The sequence below is a fragment of the Epinephelus lanceolatus genome, chromosome 5 (assembly GCF_041903045.1).
Source record: "Epinephelus lanceolatus isolate andai-2023 chromosome 5, ASM4190304v1, whole genome shotgun sequence".
Taxonomy (NCBI): Eukaryota; Metazoa; Chordata; class Actinopteri; order Perciformes; family Serranidae; genus Epinephelus; species Epinephelus lanceolatus.
In genome coordinates, this window is record NC_135738.1 from 19,568,144 (window position 1) to 19,588,698 (window position 20,555).

Genomic DNA, 20,555 nt, shown 5'->3' on the forward strand with positions numbered 1-20,555 from the left:
AGTTGATTCCAGATGCCATTAAATCCTACACACTACACCCATAAATACATGCTGCCATGTAAAATAAGGTCTTTTTAATTTTGCACAAATCCAACAGTGTGCCCTGGATATTTTTTGGAGGAGGCTTGCATTTCATATTTTTTATTGAGACCATATTCCACCCATGCTAAGAGCCTCTCACAAGACGGAACAAACTTATCTTAGTATTAAAAATAAAGTAAATGCTGTTGCTGATTTTCATTGGATGGCGTCATCAAAGACCAAAGCTACAAGGAACTAATGTTGCATTCAGGTTTCACCTTGTAACGTCAGCATTTCAATTGTGCATCATCTAACGGTTGCTTGTAACATTAATAATGTAGGAATCAAACCATATTCTACAGCTGCACTCATTGTAAGTTAAATTGAGGATTTTATTAAAATGTAAATTAATGCAATGTAATGAGCACTGATGTTTTATATGTGTTTAGTGTCGACTGTAAAGGCAGCATGACCTTTCTTGTCACCAGCATTTATTCTGAATTCAGACTTTCATTAGAGGCATTTTGGTTTTAAAAGTCCAATCTGCTCTGGAGTTAAACAGTATTGATTTGTCACGATTTAATGCAGGAGCTGGGTCAATAGTGGAATATGTTCATGTAACACTGGTGACCTCAGTCGTGTAGCGGAGGACACACTGAGGAAACGGTGTGCCACAAGTATAATATTTCACATTACATTCTCATAATGTGTTTCTTCTTTTTCAGTTACGCCTCTGATCTTTTTCCTGTACGTTCCAGAGAAGTGTGAGATGCTGCTGAGAGGTTTAATTAGTTTATCACACTTTCATGCACCTACACTGACACCTCATGTACACTGCATATTTAAGTCTGTGGGGAGACAGACAGTGATACTGGTTTGTTGGGATCTTAAACTCCAGTAATAGCATTAACATTGCTGCTTTCCTTTTATCAGTTACTGAGCTCTGGGGTCCGATACTCTCCCTTGGACTCCAGAGACCTCGGTCATTGATTTACTAATGAGAAAACGTGGAGGGAATTGTAGATGCACGACACTGATTGGAGAAGGTGGTTCATACTGGTTAGTAGTCTGGCTCCAGTCTCTGAGGACCAGTAACCTTCAGATAAACAGCTGGATATGCTGCAGTACAGTATGGTGCAAAGATGGCAAAGAACGACAAAAAACATGACTTTTGGTTGGTTTTTTTTATAAAATGATATGAGTATTTTTTATAACACTTTTTGACATCAACATACCTCTTCATTAAACACAATATTAGAAGCCATAAAATCACATTAATCTGTTTTACATAAACTTCAGGCACAAAGCCGTAATAGCATCTTTTGGTCATCTTAAAACATTCTTAAATATTCATATATTTTTAAACATCCTTGCAGATTTCATACAGCAAATGAATAAAGTGTTCAAATAACAAATAAAGTCAGGTGGAAGAGCTGTCTATTAACTCATGTGCTCCACTCCAAACGTGACAATATCAAAGTGTCAACAAGGTGACGATGAGAACAACCAAGAAACACCAAGAAGATCACAACAGCCTGGTTGTTCACATACATTACTGCATTCCCCGCTGTCAAAATGTAACATGTCCTGCATCATGAGCACTAAAGCTGGATTTTCCAGACTAGTAATTTGTTAAAACACACACCTTAATGTTGAGCATCACATGACTCCAAAACAATTACAGTTAGATACAGCAAGCCAGTGTTACATTACAGAACAGAATGTGATGGGTGGTGGCCGGTACACAGAATTTATTGCAGTGCACACCAAACATCAATAAACAATGTCTTCTGAACAATCGCCTTCAAAACTTCTTTTTTTTTTTTTGATTTGTCTCACATCACGACTGGCACCTGAAAGTTCGTTTTATTATTCATTATGGCAGAAGACGCTTATCTAAGAACAAAGCAGTGAGCCGTATGAGGACTATCCATGACTGTGAGGCGGCTGCATCTGAAACATTGATCTGAGCAAATTCATGCAAACAAACACACACTAAAACTCTACGGTTCAACTTCACTCACGCTATTTTTGTCTTATAGTGTATTACAGGCCTTGCTCTGGGCAGAGGAGACCTTTTTTGCAAGCAGACATCTCCCTGAAAAGGTACTGTCCATGAAAAATATGGCCTTTTATATTAATGTTAACACAGATCAACGACCCAAAATCCACAATAGTCTCACAGAAACAGTATACAGGTATATACAGTACATAAAACACATTTGAGAAACAGAATAGAATCTTGTTTTTAGAATACTTATAGTTTCAGTGCAATCAGAGTGGTATTAGAAAGACCCTATATGATGGTCAACTGCAGTGTCATCTGGCTCATGTTGTTCAAGTAGATTGATGAGGTTTGGGTGTCTAAGAAGGACAACATATGCCTGCAGTGTTCTTTGCTCTCTGTATAGTGAAGCCCTACAGTAGGTAGATGTGATGAGAGACGTGTGAGAATCTAATGAGGATTGTTCTGCATTGCAATTAACTATTTCTTTACATTGGCTTTTTGAAACTAGTAACCGTTTTACTTGAATACACAGAATGGATTTAAATATCTAAGATAATGTTGTGCAATCCATGATGGAGAGTCTTCGAGCAGACTCACCACCACTGTCTGGTTTAAGAGTAGCCACGCTCAGAATACATCTTTCCGGCCGGCTCCTGTACATACTCCTCTGTCTTATCCCAGTCCTGCACCCAACCTCCGTTGAGCTGCGCAGTGGCCCCGTAGCTCTTAGCTGGGCCGCCCATTGCACCGTAACCCTGCGTGATGTCACCGGTCTCCTCGGCCAGCTCATCCTCATCAATGAAGCCGCACTTCTCTTCGCTGGTTTCTTCAGGGTCAGCCCATGGCTGTTTCTCCCCAGATGCAAAGATCCCATAAAACACCACTCCCCCATAATGCACCAGGGAAGCAATGAGGAAGACATACTGCCACTCTTCCCGAGTCTAGGGACAGAAAACAGTTGCATCAGGCTGAGTCACTTCTTTGAAGAAGTTTTTCATTGCTGGAAACGTGGTCTTTTTACAAAACTAGGCTGTCTGTGCAGCAGAAAGATGCAAATACTTCTGAAAATGGTGCTACATGACCAGAGAAAACAGAAGAAAAGGGCTGCGGCATTAGCTTTTGTTCAAGAGGTAGAAAACCTACAACTACCAAAATGCACTGCGCTGCACTGAACCAATAAACACCCCCACTGGTAGGGGGTATAGTGTGAGCTACTTATCCGAAAAAACATGGCGGCCTGCTGTTAACCAAGCCTCCAGGAAGTGCCGGTCTGTGAAGCCAATTTTACATAGTGACCAAATGTGGAATTACTCCTTCCAAGGCTGTCAAGTGAAGCCACTGGGCCCAAAAAGACTTTTCCCATAGACTAACATTGTGATAGAGACTTCTGTAAATCAGTTGATACATTTTTTTGAGCATCTCATCCCTGCAAAATGACTCATTTTACTATCAGTATTTGTGCATTGGGTACGATAACATTTTGAAAGGTTAGATGAGCTGCAAGATTAAATCTTTCTACTCCCATTCAAGTTAGCGGAGCACTTAACCCAAAGTTGCCGGCTTGGCTGGCAGAAGTCTCTAGTGGGTTTGCTCTATGGGCCTGATGAAGTGGAAGCAGTGCCAGTCATCCGGGTAATTTTATAGGTGGCAGTTGAACTTTTTGGCTTCATACACCGCTGAGCAGCATTCATAAGAGTGAACAGGATCCCACCTCCAATGCTGCATTCAAAAAATTGAAAATTTGCAAAGTATCCCTTTAAGTCCCTGATGATGTATTGTCATAACTGACTTCTTAGCATGAGCAATTTTCCACCAAACAGCTTTGGTTTCACATGACAGATTCCTGTATTGGTGTCTGTATAGTTGGACAAAAGTGAAGTCATGTGTCCCCAGCCCAGTCTTCAAAATAAAATGTTGGCATTGCACATTATTGCAAACCACTGTTATGCCACATTTGTATGTTTTATCATGTTTTAGTATCATATCAACATCAACAGCTACGTCTAAACTGACGTAGCTCAGATTACATGTATATGAGCTGTGGCTCTCATCAGGAGGAAGATAAAATATAAAATGTGCAAATGTAACATATCTGTTATTTGCAGGGAAAAAATAATGCCAGCATTTACACTGTTGATTGGGTTGGCATCTCTTTGTATCTATTGGTACCACACTATTGTTCCAACAGCCCATAATTATAGAGCCTTAATAGTCCGAAAAATGTCCCTTTGGACCGAAAGCCTATTTGTACGACAGTCTGTTATCCCCCAAAAAAATGTGCACTGCTCCGAAGGGCCATTTCTTCAAAGGTGTGTTATTCACTCCAAAAAAAGAAGCACACTGCTAACAAGTCACCGGATCATCCTACAATGGCAAAGGCATGACCTGTACTACTCTGCCAGTGACTGACTCACTCTGATATTCTTACCCTAACCCTAACAAATCTCACTCCTCATGCCTGAACCTATCAACCCAAGGCAATGGGTACTTGCCAATCAGAGGAAGAGTAGGGTGGGTCATGCCTTCACCATGGAGACAAAGTGCATTTCAGTCCCAGCCCCACTAGAGGGGAAAACAATCCATCACTCTCCAGTAACTTTGTATTGCTAACGGTGCTTCCTTTTCATTAACATCTGCTAGCAAACAACATAAAAAGCTACATTGTGGTGGGATGCACAAGATCATGGTAAAGACTCCATAACTAAGTTTTTACAAGCTGGCAAACCAAAAAACGGAGCTTTGAAGCAATACAACTTGAGGCATCAGCAGGAGGATAAGGGAAAACTGTAAGATCCTGACACTCAGTACATCTCCATGTAGCAAGCATTTGCTAACTTGGCCAGAAAAACTGTGAAGGTTGAAGCTAACTAGTGAGGCCTGGTTTTGATCTTTGTTAGCTTCAATGCAACACATTCTCACTCTGACCTCGTCACATGTCGACAGTTGATCATGGACTTTCCATGTCCAGATACGACGTGAAAGGTACCCTGGGTGTGTTGGATGTTGACGTTCTGGGACGCTGTGTCAAGTTCTGCCTGTTACATGCATTGTCTTCTTTCTAAATACACTTCCAGTTTCACAGGCAATGCACTTCTTACATACTGTCTCTTTCAAATCTCTTTTGAATGATGATCTTACCCGCTGATTTGATCAAATATTTGTAAATATCAAAGTATGCCACCACTGGCCATTCAGTGGGATCATTTTTCCAGGATAAGCAAAGTAAAGCGAAAGGACGCTGAGACAGATACACCGACAATATTGAATTAGTCAGTGTAACTTTCTTCTCTGGTAGACATAAGGTGCTAAAATAATCCCAATAAAAATAATGAGAAACAGTGTTATGGAAGATTTAAAAACACTTTTCAGAGCCTTTTAAAGTTCCTATCTGCATTAACATTCAAATTACTGTATGAATAGCAATGACTCACCTTGTGCTTAGTCATGGCTCCCACTATTAGAGGGCAAACCATCCCTGACAGGGTACCAACACCGTTGGATATACCCATGAGGATGCTGGCATAGCGAGGAGCAATGTCTAGATGGTTGACATTGAAACCTGCAACAACAAAGAGTGAATACTTAGAGTTTTATGCTCTTATGAACAACACAAAAGGACATGAACTAGAATCCACTGTGTTGAGACTCACCTGATATTGCAAAGCCGCTAAATCCCACCGCCAGAACTAAGAAAGAGATGGCCACCCCCTTACTGTGAGAATAACCCACCACTAACAAGAGGGTGGCCTCCATGCCGAACCCTGAAAACAACAGGACAAGAGTTCTGTGGTGAGGCATACTTTTACAACATCAAGGAAACCGACAGAGAGCTGATTATCAAAGTCTCACCTCCGCAGTTCATGATTTTCCGGACCATGGTGGTGGACAAGATGTTGTGGGTCCGCAGGTAGTCCGCTAACTGGCCTCCTAAGGGCACGATGATGGTCATGACCAAGTGAGGGAGCGCCGACACTATTCCAACCTGAGAAAGCATCAAACACTTGTCTGAAGCAAATGTGACAACTCCAAAGAAGCTGTCAAAACAAAAGTGATTCTTCTTCTCTTCTGGGACCCAATCTTTGTGTCTGTTTCAACCTCTGACTGCAGCGTCACATCTGAGCCATAATTCAGCTGCAGTAATCACAGCAGCCCATCCTGAAGCCGAATTACACCTGCCAAACCAGCTTGATTCATGCTTCACACTCTCCAGCGAGGGTTAAGAGTATGATTTTTTAAGATTAACTAGAATCTTTGTCTGACACATTCACTCATGGACAGCAGGATCAGAAAATGACCAAACCACAGCACCTTCAGAAGCAATCTTTGCAAAATACACTCAATTTGTTTTAAATCAGTTTTCTTAAAAGAGGTGACAAATTATGCCAAATGAGTAAGATTATTCCAATTAATGTTTTGTGAAAGGGCTCAGTAGAAGAATTTTAAGCTTGATTCAACTGAACAATTAAAGTAATGATTCCCACAGCTGAGGAAAACCATTTAAGACAGTTAAGCAAAGTATTTGAATTTTAAAATGTCTGCCTCTTCACTATATGTCCTGAGCATGTCATCATCCTCACAGTCTAACCACAGTTTGCACCTAATAACTAACAACAATGGAAGCAGTGGAGCCATTGTTCACCACAATTGGAAACACAGTAACACAGGCTACAAAGCAGGAACAAACATAAAATGAGAATCATGTCTGTGAGTCTATTGTCTCGGGGCATGCTAAGACCAAACTTAATTTTCAGCCCAGTCGCCGGAAGAAAATGTTTTAAGTGTGTTTGTGCAAACCACAAATATGTTACATTTATACATTTCATTTGTATCATATTGTTTCTAAAGTGACATAGTATATGAGCCATCTTTGAGATTAGGAGGTGGAGGGGATGGTGGATGACGAGACACCAGCCAAGTTCAAGACCAACAAACGAAAACCCTGGTTGATTTTTAGTGACCCATCACTGTTTGTCCTGCCTCTTTTTAGCAGACAAACGTGGGTGTTTGTAACGACCCGTCACTGTTTTTCTATGAGTAATAGTGCCACAAAAAGCAGTTGTATTTTACAGTGACATCGCTGTGTTTCCAGCTGTTATTGTGCCCAGGGGATTTAAAGCCAAAATATGATCTTTTCCCAACCATAACCAAGTGTTTTTTGTACCACTAGCCTACATAATAACATACAAATGTAAAGTATCCACGGTTTGCAGAAGTGCACAATGGCAATATTTTTTTGTGGTGACTGGATTGCCATTTCAGTCAGGAACATTTTATTTTGATTTGCAGTATTATATTTGGCGGTATTGCTCTGTACTGGGGCCTTTTCAGCCTTTCCTAGGCCTACACAGAAAGCCTCCTCCACGCACCTACGTGGAAAGCCTAAACCGGAGAGAGCACATTCTCCACCTTTCCACATGCAAACGAAGAAAGCCTGAGGCAGAGAGAGCACACCTCTCTGCCCTTCCATGCGCCTACATGGAAAGCCTTAAGCATGGGAGCAGCAGCAAAGAACCCTTCCCGGGAACAGAACAGCGCAAACATCAATGACAAACAAATGACATTGATAAGTCATACACAACATGAAAAGGAGGAGCTGGTGTGGCGGTTGGTTGCAAAACGGCTTGCAGAGGAAGCAGCAACAGTAGGCAGGCCAGAGCAGTTTAAATAGGGCGCCCTGAATGAGGTTTGCCAATTGGTTGCATAGAAAGGAATCATGTGATCTATCAGCTGACTCCCTTCCATAAATCAGCTGCTCCATCAGTTGATGGGGATGTTTGAGATTAGCTGATGTAGCTGTGAGCTGAGCTTGACTTCGTGTCCTGTCTGAACTTACGCTATGCTCAATTTTAGTTCGACTCTAACACTGGTAGCAATTTTTTGTGAAAGCAACACATTATAAAATGAGCAACAGCACTGTGATACTTCTGACAGTGACAGTTCATAGCACTAGTATCAAGAAGGTTTTTAATTTACAATTCATATCTGGGAAAATCACAGCTTGTAATCTTAATCACATGACATTAAAGGATATTTTTAGGGCTGACACCAGGGATTATAAGGGATTCATTTACCTTGCTGATTTCAAAACCAAACACCTCCTCAAAGTATGCAGGCTGGCTGATGAGGAGCAGATAAAAGGTCCAGCTCCTGCAGAAGTTGGCCACGATGATTGCATAGACGGGCATGGAGGAGAAGAACTTCCTCCAGGGGGTCTTAAATTTCTGTTACGACAAACAGAGAATCAGCTGAATGCACAGCAATCGTCATGATGCACACATCAGTGGATACATACTGAGAACTCACCTCCATTGCACCCATCAGCTGGGCACTTTCACCGATGCTCTCCTCGATGTAACGGCGCTCCTCGTCAGTGATGGTCGGGTGCTCCGCTGGGCTCTCATAGGACACAAAGATCCAGAACATGTACCAAAATATCCCAAAGCATCCTGAACAGATCGACACAGTGATGAGCATGTTAGTCATAACAAACTCAGGCTGTGCAGCCAAACATTTATCAGACCCCCAGAACGTGACCTTAAATATAGTGGAGATTCCAAAGTTTCCAAAGATACCAAACATGTCAGACTGAAATTTGGTAAAATGTGTATAAAACGAGGCAAATTATATCTAGAATATTTCTATATGATAGAATGGTGCAGCCATAACAAACACAGAGTCTTATATTTGAATATTTCACTCAGTTTAAACGTCATATAACAGCTCTGATGATGAGCTGATACAGACTATGATGCTGTCAGTGACTAATAAGATGATTTTTCCAATCTTTGCCACCTTTTATGTGGATGTCCAATCAGTGCTGATAGTATATGTAGTTAGCTGAAGCAATAAATCCTCACTCGTGACCAAGAAAGCTGAGTTCTCCTGCTCACTGAGTCAGGCCGGCAGAGCCTACATGTACCAGGATGTATTGACGCAAGCTTTGTTGACCAGAACGTAGCATTAGGTGTCAAAAGTCCTCACTCACAGTGGCCATCTGCCCTCAGCCCTGCTGGACTTGGTTGTCTTTTCAGTTTATCTTTGGGATCCTGAAGAAGGTCTCCAGCACAGCTCTGTCCAAGTGAGGAGTAAACTTTCATGCATAGTAACACACACATGGGCTCTCTTTGGGTTGGTATTGGCAACAGCATCCAACAAAAAAGGCCCATGCTAAAATTCATTGCAGGAGAATTATTCCCTCCTGGTAGCTCAGATTCTGGAGGGTCCCTGCCGACCATATCCTCTTGCACAGCTCATGCAGCTACAGCCACTGTAGCTCGCTGCATTTCTTCCTTTCTTCCATTTCTGCCTTGAACAAATATGGCTGAATATGTGAGTCAGCCAAAACACTGTCAACTGTATCCTCATTCTCTGCACTCATATTTTGGGATGCTATTTCCGCTGCTGTAAACACAGCTAGGTTGCAATACAAGCAAAGAGAACAGGGAAATCCTGTTTTTGAACGATATCTAGAGGATGCCCCCTGGGTACCTGAGGCGAAGTAGAAATCCAAGATAAAAGAGCCTGTAGTTCTCCCTTATCTCCAAATGCGTCACTGATGCATCAGATGACGGCACTGGGTGCAGGAAGAACAAAAGATATCAGAGCTGCAGCCTTCTCAGTCAGTATAGCAAACACTGAGGAAATTATTGCTTCAGTCAGCTTCATTTAACATCACCAGTGGTTGGTCATCAACATAAAAGTGAGAATTTTCCCCGTAATGGTACTTCAGAAGAACTAAAAGGTGGAAATGGTGTGTTAAAGCTAATCAATTGAACAGCAGCCACACACAATAATAGTACCTGCTAAAACTCAGTGTAACAGTGGCAAAGAGAAGACTCACAAAGACAGTAAACTGACTCAGTAATGTCAGTCAGCCCCTACAGATGTTGGGATCACAACAGTTAATAAAAATTCAACCAATTCCTGTGAATACTGCGCAGCCATGCAATTTTGTCCAATCACCGCAAACATTTTTGATAAACTGACCAATCATCATAGTTTGCCATTAGGTTCACTGATCATAGCAGTCCCCCCACACAACATCACCAAACTCACTTCCTTGTTTCTGGTTGTGAAGATGCAGACATGAGCAACATGAACGTCTCATGACAAAATTACTGCTCAAGACCATGCAAGGCAATTTCCAGATGTTCTGCATAAAAGCAGGGGTAATCTGTTTTACACACAACATTGTGCTGGAACACAAACAACACTGGTTGATGAACACTTTACTAAGGTTACTGCATGACAGAGGCTGTTGCAAGTGCTGAAAACATTTTAGGTGAGTTAGATTAAGTATGGATAATTAGTGGCAACATTAGTGTAGTATAAATCACAAACTCTCAATTGATGCCTTCAATTTTTTGATTAATTATTCATCTTATTGCTTTCTTTGCAAAAAAAAATAATAAGAAGAAGCCTAACACCCACAGACTGTAAAAATCATGGATGTAGCTACCATGACGTCACCCATTGGGTTGTGGACACCCTTTTCAAGCCTCAAATTCAGCATTTTAGCTGTCGCCATTATGGTTTTTTGGAGCCAGAAATGACCATATTAGGGCAAAAGTAGATCTGACTGAGAAGCTGAGGACGCAGACAACCTGTCACTTAAAGCAGTCTGCTGTAAAAATATGTAACTTTAAGCCTTAATAAAATACAAACAGGTGAGTTACATATAAAAATTCACCTCCCGTACAGTTGTTGTGAATGTTTAAAAAACTAAAGTTGGACAAATTAAAGGGCCAGTGTGTAAAATGGAAAACTGTTGGAAACATTGACATCCATAGACATATATGTCTATGGTGACATCAGTGGTCAAATTCTAGATTGCAGGGCTCACTCGCTCACCCCTCCCGTCGGGTAAATGACGGTGGCCTCGTAGGGACAAAAAGCCTTGCGCACGACTTTTTCAGGAGTAGGTCTATCTAGCGACGAGGTGAATGTTTATTTAGAAATCTAAACCATGTTATGATATTGTAATGAATCCCTCACGAGCAGGAGACCAGAGGAGCGTTCGGGGAAAAGGCCAGTTTATTTGAGCACTCCAAAAACTCCGGTAACACTCCACTCCGTCCCAAAATCTGACTCTTCTGGCGTAACAGACACACTTCATAACTTTACACACATACTCGTTTACGATACCGAGTGGGCACCCCCCTCCCCTCTCTGCTCCACCAATCTCCAGCCCGCACACTGACTGACAGCGTAGCCGGTAAACAGAGCTCAGCTGTTTATTTAGCCTAGCAATATCTCCGGACTATAGTAGCTGCAATGGACGACTTTGAACGCGATTTTGAAGAGTTTCTTGTAGCAGACACAGATCCAGAGCCATACCTGTTTGAGCCGGAGCATACAGATGAGGAACTCCATGTGTTTGATGCTGAGTGGGCGAGAAGAGAGGCTGAATGCACAGAATGGGATTCGGTGCTACCATTGTTGGGGAGATATCACCAAGAGGAAAAGCGCCACAGAGAATGCATCACAAGGAGTGAAGTTGCGTCTTCTTTTCCTCGCAGATGACGGTTCGGGTTCATTCTCTCCTGTTGCGTGGTAAGTGTGGTCCATTCGCAAATTTTATAACTAAAAAAACTTCTCACTACTCTCTATCGACGAACTACTAACACTCTCTGCTGTTTCTTCCTCCTTCTTCCTTCCTTCCGCTGTCTTCGTTGGTTCATTTATACACACGAAACGCGTTCTCTGGCTGGCTGGATTGTCCACTCAGTCTGCCGTACATACATGGCGGCGCAAGATGGCGACCTCTCTAAAGCAAGGCCCTTGCTATATATATATATATATATAAAAGCATAATTATAAGGCTACGAAAACCAAACGAATTTTATTTTATAGCGATCATACACTTGTATAAACATATTAATGGGTAGAATATTCAGATTCAGATTCAGATTGACAACAAACCATGCCAAATATTACACACTGGCCCTTTAACATGGGAGTCTGTGGGGACTGACTCGCTCCTGGAGCCAGCCTCAAGTGGCCGCTCAAACAACTGCAGTTTTGGGCACTTCCTGTTGACTTCCTTTTTCTCACCAGAGGTTGCTGCTTGCTACAAGCCTAGCAACATGCATGGCAACTTTTTTAAAAGACTACCATCTGTCTGGAGCCGCAAAACATATTTGAGTTTTATCTGAAGATAACACAGCCTATTAAGTCTGTATTAGCCTATCAGCATTATTAAAAGGTCTAAATGAGCATTCATTATATGTTTTACCACAAGGTGGCTACTGGGCTCTTAAGGACTATTCAGTACTTTAACTTTGCAGCATTGGCGGTAAAAGCATACAAACCTGTCCACACCCTATTGAATACTTTACTCCAAGACTTTTCCTCTTTTGGATTTGGAATCCATAGCTAGTCTAGCTAGGGAGACTCAAGACGAGCTACTGCCATTGAGATTTGGCAAAATTTAGAGGAAAAGGTGCTAGTCCACAGATGATGCACATTTTAGTTGATGAAATGTAAAAATATTTTTCTTACTTGGTGTATAGGCTACACATTTTTACAGCTGACGAATGTAAGAACTTCTTAAGGTTTATACGGATGATAAATGGAAATTAAAATGTTAAAAAATAATCATTATTATTAGCAACTGGAGAGAGGCAAAAGAACCGCATGTGGCTCTGGAGCCTAAAGTTTGCAAACGTTAGCCACCAGAAGCTATTGGTCGAACCAGTCCATTTAAGGCTGCAGCAGCAAAACTCCTGAGTGTGTTGAATTTTGAAAAAGGGTGCGATTAATTGCTTAGGAACTAAGAAACTGTGTCAATACTTTTTTCAAAAGTTACATAGTCTCCCTTTAAGGTGTTACAGTCAAAGTGATACTCACCATACACGTAGAAGACAGAGGACCATCCAGTGTACTGCACCAGGATCCCAGCCAGAGGCATGGCTATCACTGCACCAGCATAGGATCCTGGACAAGATAGAAATATTTTGACCAGGCAGAATTTGATCCCAGCTGCTTATTCAGAGAACTGCTCCGGTGTTTCATGTCAGATGTGTTCAGCACACATTTACACACATTTTAGGAGCAATATTGTGTCACTCTAAACCTGTAGTTCAGTGTGTGAAGTAATATGATGATGAAATCAACACAGAAAGGTGACAGTGTGTGTGTAGATGTTGTACCACAGAAGGAGATGGTTGCCAGACGACTTCTCTCCAGCGGTGGAGCCCATTTACTCCAGATCCCGTGGCAGGCTGGATAAGTCACTCCCTGCATGGTGACAGATGACATTACACTCACAGTCTGAATACACGAGTATCATTTTCTGTTAAGATGTATTTTCTCAATATGACACAAATAACTTCTATTTTACTCCTATTGTTCCGCTTTCAGTCAACAGAATTTACATAATGTAACTGATTCTGCCTGATTGACGTAGTCTGTTCTTATTTGCCGACGACATTCAAGACAAATTGTAGTTAATAACAAACAAACTGACGTGCATTGTAGCTGACCTTTCTAATAGAGACTAATGAGTTAGGTGTGAGTCGGTGCAGATTCAGCCTGACTACCCACTTCATGAGGAAAAAAAACTGAACTGCTCCTATTAAATCTTCATTACGCACTAAGTGGCATACAATCAACTATTGATAGACATAAATTGCTGGGGCTTGCAATGGGAGACACCCTGAAATGCTAATGTTTAATTTGCAGTAATAAGTCGGTGGGTGCTGAACACAGGCGGCTTGCTCTCTCTGCGGTCATGAGCTGCTATTGAAATGGCAGCAAAACAAAATCACAAAGGAGGATGACCTTCAGTTTGATAATAGCATCTCTCGCTCTGAAATCTCTTCTGTTGGGCTGAGGGAGCCGCCCGCATCAAGTGGGCTTTATCTCTTTTGTTCTGTGTTTCTATGTGAACATGGAGCTGTTTCAGCCAGGTAAACCAACATACATGAGCCCTGCTATTCAAGGATTTCATGCTGTGTGTTATTTGTAGGCTAATCTGACAATTGTATACAGTATAATGAATGGAGCCTCTCAATAATGGGCTTCATTTTCCTGTGCCAATTCAAACAGAAAGCCAGGGAGTTCAGCACAAGAGGATTTCTGTAAATTGTGGTCAAATACAGAATGTCAGGACAATTTCATTAGGGGTTGAGTTTAGCTCTCAGCTTGATAATGAGGCATCAATTTTGAGGCTTTTTAAAGGTCAGGATCTGACGTGCAAACTGTGCATCCGTACCTCCACCAGCCCTTGTAATATCCTCACAAAGATGACACATCCGTAGTGCGCCCGGGCGGCGGTGGGAATGAACATGTTCAGGGTGGATGTCAGCAAGATGGCAGCACCAAAAACTCTGGATAAACAGTGTGGAGTATTTGTCAGAATATTATCAGAGTGAGATCATCTTATTCAGCAAGATAAACGGCAGTGATATTGATTCAAGCACTTCAGATAGACTACAGCATCAGATAAGTAATAAAATATCAATACAGTGTGACAAAAGTGTAGGTTTCTTTGGGGGGGGACATATGATCCAGGGTTTGGGGGTCTTATGCCAGAAAATTGTGAGCATCAAACACCTTATTTCCTGCATTCTGAATTTGTATGTACCATTTTGTGCATTTTCTGCATCAATTTATGGTGTAAACGTCTTTAATTTTGTCAGAATACATGTCCCCCTTTACAGTCATGTTTTATTAGAGGGGGAAATGCACAATTTAAATATTAAGGGGGACATGTCTTCTACACCCCCCCTGAAATCTACGCCTATGCAAGTTTATACTGTATGTTTCTTTGAAGGAATAAACTCTGATACAGATTTGGACACGCACACACATTCACACACAACAGGCAGTTATTCAGTTTCTATTGAAGTGAGGACAGGAGGTGTTTGGAGCAGAAGGCCTCAGTGGGCTCAGCTGACTTGGCATGATGAAGCTCTTCAAAGATTTGCATCTTATTTAGCCTCCATTTCCCTCATGAGAAATCTAACAATCCCATAACATGGATGGTCACTGCAACATTATACTTTGATTGCTCTTTATTGTATCACTATTAGCCTATATTTATTTTCTATAAAAGATTTTGCAGGTTTTGTTGTTATAATTTGATGTTCTCCAGTTTTTACATATTTGTTGCACATTTGTTCTGCTTCTTTAGTCTATTTGTAGCTGACTAATTTGTTAGTGTAATAATGTGATATATAGAGGCAGGATGGTCATTGAAATCGCGCTACAATCATCACTTAGAACCGCATTTCACACATACACACACACAAGGCTTTGGCTAGTGTGGTTGCCATGCCTCTGAATATAAAGGATTAGACACGGTGGTCCCTCGGGAGCTCATTAACATGAGGAGGCACGCCTGGTGGGCATCAGCCAAATCCCCAGTTTATCTGCTGTAAGGTCAGCCTCCACTCTTCATCCAAACATCACACCTACATCACAATTATAGATTAAAAATATCAGCATATCTACAACAGATCTCTTCATACCCCCACCCACTATTTATCGGCGGAGAATTGGGAGAGATGATCACGTGCACAAGGGCGTAAGTTTCAACACCGAAAATTTTGAGCATCAAACACTTAATTTCCTGCATTCTGATGAATTTTACGCACCGTGTTGTGCCTTTAACGCATCATTTTTTGTTGTATTTTTAACTTTTATCATAATAAAAGTCACATTTTTATTAGCACATGCACGTTTTAAATAATGAGGGGCACGTGTCCCCTGCACCCCCCACCAAAATCTATACCTGTGCGCGTGCAGTTACCTGTTAGCAGCCAGTCTTGAAGAGATATACCCTCCTGGAATCTGAGTAACTATGTAGCCCCAGAAGAAGGAGCCATGAATCATCCCCACGGTCTCTGGGTCCCAGTTGAATTTCGCTTTCTTTCAGACAAAAATAAAAAATATAAATCATCTTAAATGCCTTTAAAACGATACAAAATGGTTAAAGATGAGATCAAAATGCTTCTTAGAATAAAAATATTATCAGAAAGATGTCGGATCTATTTTTCATTTGATGCTTTAATACCTTTGCAGCCACACTAATGGATGTATATCATGATTGTTTGAGTAACTAAAGCAAAAAAAAAGCAGATTTGTAGGAAAATTAGAATTAAGAATCAAGGAACCTACATGTATTTGCTTCTATGTTATATAATAAAGGCCCAACAAAATTTAAAAGTACACGCAGGCTCAATTGAGGTTCTCCAGGTGTGTTAAATGGATCAATCTATTGGCTTTGGCCCTCATCACTTATTAAATATGTGTGTCTCGTGCGGGGGGCGGGGTTTAACAAGCACCTCTTTGATGATGATCTTGCCGTTTTGATGGATCGTGTGGTTATTGACCATGCTGACGATGGCCACACCCAAGTTACACCGGATACCGAAGGAGATGCAGAAGCCAATCCCGCTCAGCATAGCGATGATGTATCTGCGCGGGAGCCCGAAGCACGTGCAGTCCACCAGGGGCTTCTTCCGCTCCGGGTCCGCCGTGGGTCTCCCATCCTCCGTCAGCTCGATCGCCTCACCTGTCTGCTGCCGCTTCTCTAGCCTCCTGCACGACACATCCGATCATATGCTCTTTTTTAGGGTTGAATTTAATGTGTATACTTGGGTGTGTGAAATCCAACACAGGCAGATTAAGGTGCATTAAAAGGGCGAGGAATTAAGTGGGAAATGTGTGATTTTCTGCACATAAAACTGCATATACACATATATTTCTGTTCATATTATAGTCTGTTTGCAGCTCATGCTACAAAGGAAAATAGCTTGCATCTTTACTAAATGTCCTTTCAAACACAGGCCTTCAATATCTTTAATTTCTTCTTTCATTTTTGGCTCAGGCCCTTTAAACCCTGCTCCCTTTTAGTTAAAATCAAACTGCTTTTTTCGTTCCCTGCCATGTTTCTGCAAAAGAAAGACACGCTGGCAAACGAGGAAAGAATTGCCTTCATACCGCATTGCAGCACTATCAGCAGCATCATTGTTTAGACTTATTTTTTTACCCTTTCCATTTTTAATTAGCCTTTAAAATATGGCGTCGACATTTTGCTTTGGCTTTCATTTCAAATTCGTGCAAAGGAATTTAAGGTTCATTTAGAAAAAAAAATGTGAAGGCCTCATACCAGGCCTTCAACAGATTTTTTTTTCATGCATAGCTTTGAGTCACGTTTCTGTGTTGCAGCCTGAAATCAAGTTCAACAACTGAAAGACATTAAAGGTGCAAAAAATAAATGTGTGCCTGCATTAATAGTGATCTAAAATATGTGTTTTTAAGATGATTTGTGCGAAAATTCGTTTTTCACTGGATTAATATTCAACAAAATTAGATTTTATTCGCATTTTAAATCAGGAATAATAAATAATTCAATTTAATACATAAGAAAATCTGCTCCTCTACGTCCTCATCCCTTCCTCTGCTTTTAAAATGAAGATGTGTTTGATTTTCTGTGATCAGCTTTCCTTAGGACCACATTTCATTTATGTCCCTCTGACAGTAAGAAGAATAAAGGAAGTCAATTGATATGAAGTCCATCGATCTTGGATTAATACAGATGGATACATAAGGTAATAGATATCCTCCGACCTTGTGTCACGACTCGTTCTGTTTCATTAATTATTAAAAAACACCCACAGCAGCTGGTGGAGGGGGATCATCCTCCAGGGAAATATCTGATCCTTAAATATTCGGGCCACACGACTCTCTGCTTTCAGCATCCTGTCCGTGATCCATCCCATAAAGAACAGATTTACCCATTTGATTTATTTGTGATTTAGTCATAAGGATATTTAAAGCCAGTGTGTGATCTTAACACCTGGATGTTTTCTATTTTTAATTTCTCATAATTCTCTGATTAAAAAAAATCATGCAGAAAAAGGGGGTTTCTTCTCCTTACCTGTAAATACCCCCGAGGGCCTTTCCTGCGAGTTGTTTTAGCCCCTCTTTAGAGTAAGGGGCAGCTTTCTCCGCGCCTGGCTCCATATCCAAAATATCTTTACAAATTCTATAACACTATAACAAATGGAAGCACTGCAGTAATGAGCATATTGTTAAGATATTAATCCAAATAACGCACGTCTGTCTTTTTTTGAGCAGAAAACGCCTCGATGCCCGGCAAAAGATGAGCCAGGAAAATGGAGAAAGAGGAGAGAAAAGACGTTCAGTCTGAAAGGGCTGGTTTCACAGTCACAAAACAGCAGTCAAATAAGTCCGCTTTTGCCTTGCGCAATGTTAATCCATGCAGTGCCATCTTAAGATCCAGGCTGCGATTAGAAAACAGCAACGCAGGAAACAGAAAGTTGGATATTTTTTTTTTTAGTTTTCTTTAAGGAAATCAAAGGTGGGAAAAAAAGTGTAAATGTGGAGCCGGTGCAGGTCAGAGGAGCTCCGGTCTAATCTGAGGTGAGGATCTCCGGTGAGGCAGCAGCCGGAGGAGGTTTCAGCACCGCGGACAGCGCACAGCTCATCTACCTGTCAGCAGCTCCGAGCAGCGCCCCTCCTCCCTCCGCTCCTCTCCTCTAATTCAATTACTACCTAAAAATCTGTTAACAGCGACATTTGCCAATTGCATAACCTCTCTCCTTCACTCATATGTAACTGAATAAAAAAGAGGGATTTCAGGAGGAGCTCCGACCAATTATAAATCACTTGCTGCAGCGGGCACAAAGCAGTGATCCCCCTCCTCCTCCTCCTCCTCCTCCTCCTTTACCCTCCCTACATCCGGTTATTTCTGGGTTTTAGTCTGACCTGCAGCCTTTATAGACAGTGTTTAAACCCCAGGGATGCATTTGTTGAAATATTTGTTTTTACTAAAATGAATAAACTGGTGATTATAATATTTTTCATTGAATAAAAGAAGACGTGTAGCCAGACTGTAAAGTACAGTATGCAGTCAACCACGCAGAGGCAGTGTTGTGTAAGAGACCAAACCTCAGCTGATGGGAGATAAAGGAGACTGGAAACCAACACACAGTCATGTACAGTGTATTTATCTTATTCCACCAATCAAATAAAATTAAACAAATGACATTAAAATCGTTTCTATACAGTTTTATGAATATTAGACACAGCAGTATTGATGCACACCTCTACAGCTCATTGGGGTCCAGGTACAGGCAGTGCGCACACAGGTGTGACAGTAGACAGGCCCTGCCGCCTCTTCACCGTCATCCGGGTCCTCTTAGATATCACTGAGGCCAGCCGAGTGCCAGGACACAGGGAAAACATGGCAGCAAAAGTGCCGTGAAACTCCCTCCTGAACTGGCGGCCCATGAAGCAGCTGAACATTGGGTTGATGCAGGTGATGAAGCTGCACAGGCACATCTCCAGGGAGAAGGCCAGGTCTGCTTGCCGCCAGGAGGCGGGGCTGTCAGGGTACACCACCCGCATCACGATGGCAGCGTTGCGGCTCAGGTGGTAGGGCAGGTAGAACAAGGCGAAGAAAACTAGGGCTGCGCACAGCACCCGCCGGAGCCGCCGCTGCTGGTTGTGCGGGTCGGCGCGGCGCGGCCGGAGGCGCAGCTCTCTGACGCTGCGCAGGCCGCAGTAGCAGATGGAGAACAGCGGGAAAAGGAAGCCGATGGCGGAGCAGACGAGGGAAAAAGGGAGGCTCTCACCGGTCTCACTCAGCAGTATATACAGGGTACAGACGGTGCGGTTGCTCCCGGGGCAGGTCTGGATTAGAGTCATACCGGCAACAGGTATGCTGAGGAGCAGGGTGCCCACCCAGACCACCACACACAGCAGGCAGGTCTGCCTCCGGCCCAGCAGCACCAGGGAGCGCAGCGGGTGCACGATGGCCAGGTATCTGTCCACACTGATGCAGGTGACGAAGAAGATGCTGAGGTAGAAGTAGTTATGGTAGAACATCCTCACGCCCATGCAGAGCGGCAGCCCCAGCTTCCAGTACAGATCGTCCAGGTGGTAGTTGATGAGGTAAGGCAGGGCCAGCAGCCACGAGGTGTCAGCCAGGGTCAGGTTGAAGAGGAACACCGTGCTGCGGGTCCAGCGCCGCAGGCGGTGGAAGAAAACCCAGAGGGAGAGCAGGTTGAGGGGAAGCCCGAGGATCAGCACTGCCAGGAAGAAGGACGGCATCACGTAGAGCTGGACCACCGGTAGAGCTCCTGTGTTCAGGTCACAGAAGGTTGCCTCTGGAAGCTGGATGGTCATGACCACAGAGGTTCAACTTGGAGTTCACAAAATAGCTTCTATCCTCTCTGTCTTCATCTAAAGCTTCATCTAATCAATACTTACGCTTCAGTACACAACTTTAAAGATGTGAACAGGATATCTGCCCTCACAGAAAACACTCTTAGCTCATAACAGGCACAATCTCTCTCTTGAAAATCTAGTTTAACCTGCTAGATAAAATGCTTAAAACTACAATAAATCTGTCCAGCCTACCTGATGAACCTGAGTGTTGCCCATGTCTTTGTTGCAGTGGCTTCGCAGTGTGCCAAGTGAAACAACCATGCCAACATATTTTGGTGTAAAACACACCCACCAGTGTGAACAAACACTGAATAGTTATCAGTGT

General features: G+C 42.3%; 2 protein-coding genes across 2 annotated transcripts; both read right to left on the reverse strand.

The window, feature by feature from the left end:
- Positions 1-1,190: 1,190 nt before the first annotated feature.
- Positions 1,191-18,712, reverse strand: slc17a6a (solute carrier family 17 member 6a). The gene is made up of 12 exons (XM_033634299.2): positions 17,916-18,712; positions 16,318-16,573; positions 15,783-15,901; positions 14,244-14,358; positions 13,180-13,267; positions 12,878-12,964; positions 8,333-8,475; positions 8,101-8,250; positions 5,879-6,011; positions 5,680-5,790; positions 5,461-5,588; positions 1,191-2,970 (listed from the first exon to the last, which is right to left on the reverse strand). Exons 1-12 carry the CDS (start codon positions 17,999-18,001, stop codon positions 2,641-2,643), a joined length of 1,746 nt encoding a protein of 581 aa, XP_033490190.1. The 5' UTR covers positions 18,002-18,712; the 3' UTR covers positions 1,191-2,640.
- A 311-nt stretch (positions 18,713-19,023) lies between these two features.
- Positions 19,024-20,463, reverse strand: LOC117261802 (succinate receptor 1-like). The gene is made up of 2 exons (XM_033634311.2): positions 20,423-20,463; positions 19,024-20,176 (listed from the first exon to the last, which is right to left on the reverse strand). The coding sequence occupies exons 1-2, from the start codon at positions 20,444-20,446 to the stop codon at positions 19,115-19,117; spliced, it is 1,086 nt and encodes a 361-aa protein (XP_033490202.1). The 5' UTR covers positions 20,447-20,463; the 3' UTR covers positions 19,024-19,114.
- Positions 20,464-20,555: the final 92 nt, after the last annotated feature.